This window comes from Cetorhinus maximus, chromosome 23 (genome assembly GCF_964194155.1).
Source record: "Cetorhinus maximus chromosome 23, sCetMax3.hap1.1, whole genome shotgun sequence".
Taxonomy (NCBI): domain Eukaryota; kingdom Metazoa; phylum Chordata; class Chondrichthyes; order Lamniformes; family Cetorhinidae; genus Cetorhinus; species Cetorhinus maximus.
Genome location: NC_135901.1, coordinates 22,478,443 through 22,490,628, shown reverse-complemented (window position 1 = coordinate 22,490,628; position 12,186 = coordinate 22,478,443). Strand labels below are relative to the sequence as shown.

The following is a 12,186-nucleotide window of genomic DNA, read 5'->3' as shown; positions in this document are numbered from 1 at the left end:
CAGTGCAGTTTCTGTGCTGGCAGATCTACAGTGGAAATTTCCTTCTCCATGCACCAGCTACAAGAGAAGCGTACAATTGGGATTTAAAATGCTGCCAGCTTATGTGCTGAGAAAAGTGAAACATTATAATTACTGAGTGAAAGTAAACCTTTTAGCATGAATTACAATTTACTTGTAGAACTGCAAAAGGCACCGAAAAGTTGGATTCCCTAAAGATAAGCTGCAGCCTTGAAGTTATGATCCGGAACTTACAAGCTGTAGGGAGCTCCACCCTCTTTGACTCTTTTGGTCTAAGAAGGTTGAAGCTTCAATGCTAACTTATTTATTTTTAATTTTCTTCAGTTATATTACAGTCATTTGCAAAGGCGTGTGATGAAAGCTCAACTCACCTTCTTTGGTTCAGAGGCCAGGAACTCCAGTTTGGAAATGCATGTCAGATGACCTGAGATGGAGCGCCATTATCTTGTAGATGTCCCAGGGAGCAGGACATGGGAGAGGGAGAAGTTCCCAAATCAGGGAGAGGTCCCAAAAGGTAGTTCCAGGTAAGGGATGAAGATAGGGGACAGGAATAGGTCCCCTTAAATAAGGTAAAGGAAAGGAGCATATAAATAGGCTCAGAGTTAAATAAGAAGCTGCAGTGAGCAGACTTGTAGTGAAGTGGACTTGAGAGAAGCCCTGAAGATCCGAGGAGGTTGCCGAAGGTCAGTGACTCCATGTTGTGGGCTGTTGGATACCTCTTTGAAGCAGTGGTTTTCTGCTTGGTACAGCCAAAGATCTGAAATTGTGCTTCGAATGTGATGCTTGAGTGTACTCGAGAATCCAGGGGAAAGGAATCTTCAAAGGAGAGATTGAAAACCTGTGAGGTGGGACATTGTTGAAACTGCCCCGAGTGGGAGTGACTTTTGGAATGAATTCCAAGGTGAGATCTTCAGATGTGGAGATTGGAAACCCTCATGAGAAAGACAGTTTCAGTGAGATCAGTTGGATCACAGTGTGACAAGTGTCTGGGTGGGTTGCTGAGAAATCCAAGGAATCTGCTTTGGTTGCATCTGTCATCGAGAATTCAGAGTGCGTCAAAGAGAGAACACAGGAATTTTAAGCTCTCTGAAAAGAAAAATTGTAAGACTATTGGGAACAGCAGTTAACTGAATTATCAGTTATAGAACTCAGTAAAGTAATCAGTTTAGCAGAGGTGCTACTGGAAGATGGAGTTTAGGGAACTCATTTGTTCACTTTGCAGTTGAAGAAGCAATGAGTTTAGAGTGTGTTTTTTGGGTGTCTCGGGGAGAGATACAAGTTGGGTGATAAGCATCGAGTGAATGCTCAGGAATTCACCAGAAGAAAACTGTTTGCAACTGTGCCAGCCCCAAGCAAGAGGCTTTTGTGTCAAGCTAGTGGTAACTCTTCAGTGGTTTATGTGTCTGTAAAGATATTTTTGTGGTAAAGGAATAGCATAAATCTGAAGTGTCTTTTTTTGTTGGTATTGAAATCTTTCCAATCTTTCTGTCTCGTGTAATATAGTTCATTTTTTCTTGTTTAATAAATAGTTTATTCCTTGCATTAGAAGTTCATCAACAGACTCCTGTTGACGAACTTTCCTTCACAGTTTCTTCAAAAAAATGTAGGATCTGTCAAACCAGGATTCACTCTGGGATCGTATTGTCCAGTATTAACATCAGCTGGGATTGTAACAGTAATCTGAAGAGAGAACAAAAGAGCTGTGAGAAATACCAAAAGAATTGGAGAAACAAAAATGGCGTTTGGTTCATCTTTGATCTGAAAAATTATGTAAAGTTGATACAATTGTACACATTTGAGAACATTTGCTCCAACCTTTCTGCAAACAAGAGAAGTTGTTAACTCCTGTTCACTGTGGTGATTTGAACTAAAGACTGCCTTTTAAAGGTTTGGATTTATCCCACTTGTTATCTTTCAAGACAAAATGTTTGATAACAGGAGGTATGGGAGTTAGGTCTAAACTGATTGCAAGTACTTCTATCTCTGATGTAAAAACACCATATTATGTGACTATTGAGTTGGACAGTAAAGTTCCCCCAGGGCTCATGAGTGAGATAGAATGGTGATTAATGGGATGGCCTACTTAGAATAAAATAGAGAGACAATCATACCAACAAATGAACGTTGTAACTCATCCTGGGCATAGTTCAAGATAATAGATCAAGCTGGTATCTGTGTACATTTAAGTGGAAGAATGGAAAGTGTAGATGAGACTAGTATATTGATAGCCTTTTGTTGAAGATGTTTGTATCCTTGCCTCTGAACTTTTCAAGGTAACTGCATTTAATAGTCTGGTCAGTACCTGAGGCATTGCACCATGCAGTGGGGAGAAAAACCAAGATCGTCAGACACCCTCCTTTTTGGTAAGTTTACCTAAAAGGCAAGAGTGGCTTGTATGAGACGGCATGTGTAGCATGATGTTGGGATACTGGTGTGTGTGTGCAAATGTGATTTGTTACATGTGATGTAATTAACATGTGGAAATGCATGGTGAACCTGCTCTGAGGAATGAGTCCCAGACATGCTCAGGAACTCAACAACACAACAACATAAACTGATTAATGTGGTTAGTAGAATGAGACTTTTTATATTATCAGTGCATTGACACATACTCCATCAAGAAACAGACTTTAAAACAATCAGGATAGAATTAACCACGTTAAATTCACCCTCCTACTGTTAACATTGAGTGGTTCATTGTTACACGGGGTGATCAGCTCCACTGGCAGATAATGTGAAATACAGGACAACATCCCTGGATAATCACTGCCCCTAATTTCCTCTTGGTATTACTATGATTATGCTAATTCCCCTAATGTTCATGGCCTGGTTGATGAAGAGGATTCAAAGACAGATTACAAGGGGAAAGAATATACTGGAAATGCTTGCACTGACCAAATGTGAAGCTTTGAAGCTACAAAAGGAATAACATTCTTGAACCTCAAGGTGGGGAATGTAGACAGAGGGAGGCCAGGTGAGGAAGATCTGATAGCTTTATTAAACATTTCTCAAAGGTATGAATTTGTAATAGAAGCAGAAGATCCTATTGAGGATAAGATTAGACAGGAATAGATCAATGATCTGAAAGGACAGATAATGTATGTTCTCGACACTGAGCCAGAGGGTCAGGGGATGAACTCAATACAAAGACATTATTAAGTCTCTCAGAAAGATATGAGATTTTCAGGCACAAACTGTGACAAAAGAAATTACATTATCTCTCAGACTCACTTAAAGAGGATTAAATCATTTACAAGATGAGTTTATTAGATTGATCTTTTTCCATTTTAATTTACAAAAACAGAAGATGTTGATATTTGTTGTCAAGTTAGCAAGACCTTACTAAAACAAAAATGGTTCAATACACAAAAGCTTGGGGCTCTTGACCTGATCTAACTTTGACCAGGGTAACCAGTTTAGAACGATGTGCTGATCGCACTCACAACTCTTTCTGATGATTCCTCCCGTGAGTATCCAGTAATCTCATAGTCTCAGTATGTAGTCACTTGTGTAATAGAAATAAACATTAAACAGCAACCCATTGTTTCCTACTTTCTGAGCTTGTTTGAAGGGGTCTGGGTACAGATAATTGTGTAAGAACACAATGTATAATTAGCCTTTTAGAGGCCAACATCCTGTTACAATTTGAAATTAATCCAGAGATCTCTGAAAAGCAGTGGATCCATTATCAAATTTATTTCAACATAGGAAGCTGGTAAATGACTGACTGATTCTTTTCCCATGCAAACAGCAGGTGACTAGCCTCTCCCCTGTGTGAACTTGCTGGTGTAACAGCAGGCGAGATGACTAAGTGAATCCTTTCCAGCAGACAGGTTAAGTGAATGGCCTCTCCCCTGTGAGAGTTCGCCAATTACTTTCCAGCTTGGATAATTGAATTCCTTCCCACAGTCCTCACATTTTCACAGATTCTCCATGTTGTCAGTGTCCTTGTGTCTCTCTAAGTTGGATAACCAGTTGAAACCTGGTCCACACACACAAAACACGTGTATGGTTTCTCTCTGCTGTGAATGGTGTGATGTTGTTCAGGCTGTGGAACTGGTTAAAGCTCTTTCCACAGCCAGTGCACTGGAACACTCTCACTTGGCTGTGCGTCTTGCTGCTTTACTCCTTGTGATGAGAACCAAACTCATTGCACCACTCCTTTCCTCCACTCCCCAGTTTTCTCCCTCCTTCTACTCTGGCTGGGTTCAGTTCTCACTTGTGTGCAGACTGGTAATGAAATCAATGACTTAATAATTTTCTCTCCTGGTCACTGGGACCCTGAAGCCCCACCCACTCCCTGTTCCCTCACCAAGATGGCCACGCATTTGCTGGGCTACTTCCTGAAGCAAGATGGCAGCTATCAACCTGGGCCTGTTCCCGGGAAAAAACCCCAGAGTGGCAAATGTGGGCCCTGCAGGTTCTTATTCAGGTCTTGTGGCCTTCACCAGGTTTTTCTAAAGCCTTGATCCCCTGCATGCCACCAGCTCACTTGCCTGAAGAGCGCATCCAGCACTTGCATGGTTCTGGTCAAAGCAACACTGGGCATGCTTCAGATACTGTCCAGCACTGCACCTGTACACTGAGCTTGTGTGGAGTGAACAGGGCACATTTCCTTCTGCGGTGATTGTTGGGCAAAAACCCTGACATTGAAAATCCCAAATAGTAAATAATGGTTGATCTCTGTGATGCCATTGAGATGCACGAATTAATTAAATCAATAAAATTAATTTTAAAAGTCTCACAGATATTCAAGTTCACTGGAACTCTGACATGGTACAGGCCTGAATGAGATGAATCACAGCAGAAACCAACACCTGCAGTCATAGATGAACTGGTGTCTCATTTCTTTCCGTACATAGGATATTTAAACAGCCTCTCTCTATTAGGAATGTATTGTGAATTAACTACTTTAATCTTTTAAAGCATTTCTCAAGGTGAGAGAATTTAATATGCCTGTTCCAATGTGGAATTCACTCAGGGCAGGTACAACACGTGTTAAAAACAGAGTAAAGGTCCCTTTACACTTTCCCATCAAATATTCCCAAGGTAGGTACAAGTGTTGGAATTAGATAGTGAGCAAAGCTCCCTCTAAATCATCCCATCAAACACACCCAGGGCAAGTACAGCCCAGGCTAGCTCCAGATAAAAACTCCCACAATGTGCCACATCAAACAGTGCCACAGAGCAGGTACAGCACGGTTTTAATAAGAGAGTAAAACTCTTTCTGCACTGTCCCATCAAACCCTCCCAGCCAATATCGAGCAGGGTTCAGGGAGGTGAGATCCCAGGCACTGCACTGATGTCATAAAGCATCACCATTCTATCCATCTGGTCCTCTCCTTGTCCCTTTAAAGGTGGAGAACTGGGACATCCTGTCTCCAAACACATCCCACCCTGTTCATACTGAGAATCCCAGTGTGGAGAACTGGGACATCCTGTCTCCAAACACATCCTACACTGTTCATACTGAGAATCCCAGTGTGGAGAACTGGGACATCCTGTCTCAAAACACATCGCACCCTGTTCATACTGAGAATCCCAGTGTGGAGAACTGGGACATCCTGTCTCCAAACACATCCCACCCTGTTCCTATAATGTAAAAGCAAAAAACTGCAGATGCTGGAAATCCAAAACAAAAATAAAAATACCTGGAAGAACTCAGCAGGTCTGGCAGCATCTGCGAAGAGGAACACAGTTAACGTTTCGAGTCCATATGATCCTTCAACAGAACTAAGTAAAAATAGAAGAGGTGAAATATAAGCTGGTTTAAGGGGGGTGGGACAGGTAGAGCTGGATAGAGGGCCAGTGATAGGTGGAGATAGCCAAAAGATGTCAAAGACAAAAGAACAAAGAGGTGTTGAAGGTGGTGATATTATCTAAGGAATGTGCTAATTGGTATAAAGCAGGACAAGCAAGGTACAGATAGCCCTAGTGGGGGTGGGGTGGGATGAAGGGAAGGGATCGAAATAGGCTAAAAGGTAGAGATAAAACAATGGATGGCAATACATTTAAAAATAACGGAAATAGGTGGGAAAATAAAAATCTATATCAATTATTGGGGAAAAAAGGGGGATCAGAAAGGGGGTGGGGATGGAGGAGAGAATTCTTGATCTAAAATTGTTGAACTTAATATTCAGTCCGGAAGATGAGGTGATGTTCCTCCAGTTTGCGTTGAGCTTCACTGGAACATTGCAGCAGGCCAAGGACGGATATGAGGGCATGAGAGCAGGGTGGAGTGTTGAAATGGCAAGCGACAGGGAGGTCTGGGTCATGCTTGCGGACAGACCGAAGGTATTCTCCCTGTTCATACTCAGAATCCCAGGGTGGAGAACTGGGACATCCTGTCTGAAAACACATCCCACCCTGTTCATACAAGGAATCCCAGGGTGGAGAACTGGGACATGCTAGTATGTGTCCAGGACAAATTACTATTTGCAAGGTGAAGGTACATCAGCAGCAGAGTTAGTGAAGAGGTTGATGGTAATAACCAGGCAGACTGACTCACCAGGGAAGCTGCTCCAGAGGGGATTCCATGGGATCCACCCAAAACATAATCATTGGCACTGTGACCTGACTAAAGAGTTTAAGATTATGAAGGGGTTCAATAATCCAAATAGGGATTTCATGAAAAACTTCTTTACCCAGCGAGTGGTGAGAATGTGGAATTCGCTACCAGAGCGAATGGTTGAGGTGAATACATTTAAGGAGAAGCTAGATACATAAATGAGGGAGAAAGGAATAAAAGGATATGCTGATGGGGGAAGTGAAGAGGGGTGAGAGGAGTATCATGTGGAGCATAAATACTGACACACAGTCAGCTGAGGTGACTGGCCTGGCCCTGTGCTGTAGAGTCAATGGAACAGGGACAAACATATTTATTTTATATCTCCCTGTAGTGGTAGGTACAGAGTCACCAAAGAAATTTGGGCCAGACTTAGCAAGGGTCCTGGCATTATGAGCTCACTTAACAGAGTATGGAGCAGCCACAGCATCTCGATTACAACAAACATGTGTCTTGTGAAAGCCCTTGTGTGGCCGGTGACAATGTACGAGTGTGAAAGCTGGGCCATCAAGAAGAATGAGGCTCGAATGAGAGCTTTTGAAATGAAAGGCCTCAGACGGATATTCCGTGTGTCATGGACGGCGAGGAGGACAGACAAGTGGGTGCTCGTTAAAGCTGGTGTTAAGAGGAACTTGTTTGAGGCAGTAATATCAGGGAAGCTCACAGAGTTTGGACTCGTGATGTGAACAGGAGGCGAGTGTTTGCAAAAAGAGGTAATGCAAGAACATACACCTGGAAAATGTGCACAAGGAAGACCCAAGATGGAATAGTTGGATAATATCAGAAGGTGGACTGACCTCTCAATGGGACAGGCAGTGAGGGCAGCAGAGAATAGAAATCAGTGGAGAAAGATTATTCATGGTGTGGCAACCCTCGAAACAAAGACAGGTGAAAAACAAGATAAGACACCTGTAGTATAGGAAAAACACTATTTACTATCCAGGATAAAATAAATGTACTTCATCTTCCTTCGTTGATCATTTCACTGGAAATGTGCACTCCCAGGCTCAAAGAGCATCAGTCCACTGGAAGGAAAGTCATGAAACCGGCCAGTCCAGCACTGACCCTCCCACTTCACCAACTGTCAGAAGGAACGTGGTTCAGTCCTGGATGTGATTAGCAGCAGCAATAACAGCAGAATCACTGAATCCCTTCCCACACTCAGAGCAGGCGAATGGTTTCTGCCCGGAGTGAACTCTCCAGTGTTTCAGCAGATTGGAAGACTGAGTGAATCCCTTCCCACACACAGAGCAGGTGAACGACCTTTCCCCTGTGTGAACTCGCTGGTGTGCCAGCAGCGTGGATGAATGAGTTAATCCCTTCCCACACACAGAACAGGTGAACTGCCTCTCCCCAGTGTGAACTCTCTGGTGTCTCAGCAGGTGAAAAGAATCACTGAATCCCTTCCCACACTCAGAGCAGGTGAACGGCTTCTGCCCGGAGTGAACTTGCCGGTGCTTCAGCAGATTTGAAGACTGAGTGAATCCCTTCCCACACACACAGCAGATGAATGGTTTCTCTCCGCTGTGAACTCGCTGGTGTGTCCGCAGTGTGGATGAATCTTTAAATCCTTTCCCACAGTCAGAGCAAGTGAACGGCCTCTCCCCAGTGTGAACTCGCTGGTGTCTCAGGAGAAGGGATGAATTAGTGAATCCTTTCCCACATTGAGAACAGATGAATGGCCTCTCTCTGCTGTGAACTCGCTGGTGTGTCAGCAGTGTGGATGACTGAGCAAATCCCTTCCCACACTTGGAGCAGATGAATGGTCTCTCCCCGGTGTGACTGCGTCGATGAGTTTCCAGCTCAGACGGGGATCTGAATCCCTTCCCACAGTCCCCACATTTCCATGGTTTCTCCATGGTGCTGGTGTCTTTTTGTCTCTCCCGGTTGGATAATCAGTTGAAGCCTCGTCCACACACAGAACACATGTACAGGGTCTCCCTACTGTGAATGGTGTGATGTTTTTCAGGCAGTGTAACTGGTTAGAGCTCTTTCCACAGTCAGTGCACTAGAACACTCTTACTTGGGTGTGAGACTTGGTGCTGTTCCAGTCAAACTGATGTTAAAATGGCCAATGGTATTCACATCTCAACGAATCAAGTGATGTCAGATCGCGATATGACATTTGTTTTGTGATTTCTGTCTCCAAATCTCCCCTTCTAATATCCTGTAAAACGAATTTACAGAAAGTCAACACCGTCAATACAGGATGGAAATTCAGAACAGACAATTCCAGTTTCTATGGATCATTCTTTCCTCTCTCATTCCCCAAAAGCTTTAAATCTCTGCCCCACACCCTCTCCCTCCATTCTCACTCTGCTGTACCTAATATACACCCTCCCCATTCACCTGAAAATGCTGCTTCAAGCTGATTGACGGATCAATACACACTGCTTTCTGTCCTCAGCACAAAGATCATAACATCATAAGAAATACGAGCAAGAGTAGGCCATTTGGCCCATCGAGCCTGCTCTTCCATTCAATAGGATCATGGTTGATCTGATTGTGACCTTAACTCCAATTTCCTGCCTGTCACCCATGACCCTTGACTCTCTTGTCAATCAAAAGTCTGTATAACTCAGCCTTGAATATATTCAATGACTTGGCCTCCATTACTCTCTGGGGAAGAGAATTCCACAGAATAATGGCCCTCTGATAGAAGAAATTTCTCCTCAATTCCATGTTAAATGAGAGACCCCTTATTTTGAGGCTCTGCTCCCCTAGTTTTAGAATCCCCCACGAGGGGAAACAGCCTCTCTTTATCTACCCTGTCAACCCCCCTCAGAATCTTATAGGTTTCAGTAAGATCACCTCTCATTCTTCTAAACTCCTATGAGTACAGGCCCAACATTTCCTCATAAGACAACATCTTCATCCCAGGAATCAGCCTGGTGATCCTTCTCTGAACTGCTCCCAAGTTACTCTTGGGAATAGCTCCAAGGACACCAAAACTGTACACAATACAAAACTGTACATACTGGGAAGAGGTATTGTGATCTGAAAGCTATTACAGAGACATAGCTTCAAGGTGGCAAAGGCTGGGACCTGAATATTCAAGGGCTCATGATGTTTCAGAAGGACAGGAAATTAGGAAAAGGTGGATGGGTAGATCTGTCAGTTAAGGATGACATTAGTACAACAGAGACAGACGACCTTAGTTCTGGAGATCAAGATGTAGAATCAGATTGGGTAGTGATAAGAAATAGTAAAGGTAGGAAGTCACTTGTGGGAGTAGTTTATAGGCCCCCTAACAGTAAACACACTGTAGGACGGGGTATCCAGGAAGAAATAATGGTAGGTATTAATCAAGGTATAATCCAGGTATTTTTATATTTATTTTTGTTTTGGATTTCCAGCATCCGCAGTTTTTTGCTTTTAAGAAATAATGGTGACAAAAATACAGCAACAATCATGGGTGATTTTAACCTACATATAGATTGGATGAATCCGAATGGCAAAGTTAACCTGGAAGATGAGTTCATCGGGTGTTTTCGGAACAATTTCTTAGAGCAGCATGTGCTGCACACAATCAGAAAGCAGGCTATTCTGGATCTGGTAATGTGTAATGGGAAGGGATTAATTAATGGCCTCATAGTAAAGGTGCCCCAAGGTAGCAGTGATCATAATATGATTGAATTTTGTATTCAGTTCGAGGGAGAGAAGAATGGGTCTAAGACTAGTGTTTTGAACTTAAATAAGGACAATTATGAGGGTATGAAGATAGAGCTGGCTAAAGCGAACTGGGAAATTAGACTAAGTGTTAAGTCACTAGAGATGAAATGGCAGATATTTAAGGAGATGTTTCATAATACTCAGAAAGATACATTCCATTGAGAAAAAAGACTCTAGGGGAAAGACTTACAATACGTGGCTAACTAAGGCAGTTTAAGATAGTACCAAATTGAAAGAAAAAGCATACAATTATGTGAAGATTAGTGGCAGGTTAGAAGATTGGACAGAATATAGAAAAAGCAAAGAATGGCTAAAAAATGAGGAAGAATTTAGAGTACAAGAGAAAGCTGGCTGGAAATGTGAAAGCAGATTGTAAGAGCTTCTATGGGTATTCAAAAAGGAAAAGAGGTAAAGTGAACATTGGTCCTCTACAGGACGAGTCTGGGAATTAATAATGGAAAATAAGGAAATGGAAGATGAAGTGAACACATATTTTGCATCTTCACTGTAGAGGTGAAAGGAAGGGAGGGACTTAAAACAATTACAATCACCAGGGAAAGAGCACTGAGAAAATTATTAGAACTAAAAGTTGAAAAATCCCTGGGTCCTGATGGTCTTCACCTTCGGGTCTTAAACGAAGTAGTTGCTCAGACAGTAGATGCATTTGTTTTAATTTTCCAAAATTCCCTGGATTCTGGAATGATCCCAACAGATTGGAAAATTCCTAAGGTAACACCTTCATTCAACACAGGGGGACAGAAAGCAGGAAATTACAGCCCAACAAGCTTAACATGTGTCACTGGGGAAATGCTGGAATCTATCATTAAGAAGGTTATAGTGGAGCAATTGGAAAATCTCAATGCAATCAGGCAGAGTCAACAGGGTTTTGTGAAAGGGAAATTGGCTTGAGGAAGTAACAAGCATTGTGGATAAAGGAGAATCTGTGGATGTGATGTACTAGATTTCCAGGATTGACAAGGTGCCACATCAAAGGTTACTATACAAAATAAGCTCATGGTGTTCGGGATAACATATTAGCATGGCTAGAGGATCGATTAGCTAACAGGAAACAGAGAGTTGGCATAAATGGATCATTTTTGGGTTAGCAAAATGTAACAAGTGAAGTGCCACAGGGATGAGGACTGGGCTTCAACTATCTACAACCTATATTAATGGCTTGGATGACGGGGCTGAATGTATGGTTGCTAAATCTGCTGATGACACAAAGATAGGTAGGGGTGCAATTTGCCAAAAAATCATAAGGAGTCTGTCAAGTAATATAGACAGGTTAAGTGAGTGGGCAAAAATTTGGCAGATGGAGTAAAATGTGGACCTGTGCACTTTGGCAGGAAGAATAGAAGAGCAGCATATTATTTAAATGGAGAGAGACTGTAGAACTCTGAGATACAGAGGGATCTGGGTGTCCTGTATCTGAATAACAAAATGTTGTTGTGTAGGCACAGCAAGTGATTAGGAAGGCAAATTGAACGTTTTGGCTTCTTGCAAGGGAAATGGAATATAAAAGTTGGGATGTTTTGCTACAGTTGGACAGGTTGTTAGTAAGACCACATCTAGAGCACTGTGTACAGTTTTGGTATCCATTTTCAAGAAAGGGGCATAAATGCGTTAGAAGCAGTTCAGAGAAGGTTCACTCAGCTGATAATTGGGATTGGGGTTATTTTATGAGGAAAAGTTGAACAGGCTGGTCCAGTATACATTGGAGTTCAGAAGAATGAGAGGTGATCTTATTGAAACATCTCAGGTCCTGAAAGCCCTTTACAGGATGGATGCTGAAATGATGTTTCCCCTTGTGGGGGAGACTAGAAATAGAGGACACAGCTTAAAACTAAGAGGCCTCCTATTTAAGGCAGAGATGAGAATTTTTTTTCTCTCAAAGGGTCGTGAATCTTTGGAATTTGTTTCCCCAGAGA

At 42.5% G+C, this 12,186-nt stretch overlaps 2 protein-coding genes across 2 annotated transcripts in view; both read right to left on the bottom strand.

Moving 5' to 3' along the window:
- The window catches only part of LOC144697452 (uncharacterized), a 35,958-nt gene extending 27,296 nt beyond the window's left edge, over positions 1-8,662 (bottom strand). The window contains 1 exon segment of the mRNA XM_078569428.1: positions 7,714-8,662. Coding sequence (XP_078425554.1) covers positions 7,714-8,442 — 729 coding nt within the window. The 5' untranslated portion in view covers positions 8,443-8,662.
- The window catches only part of LOC144696907 (uncharacterized), a 75,509-nt gene that overhangs the window by 40,267 nt on the left and 23,056 nt on the right, over positions 1-12,186 (bottom strand). The window lies entirely within an intron of this gene.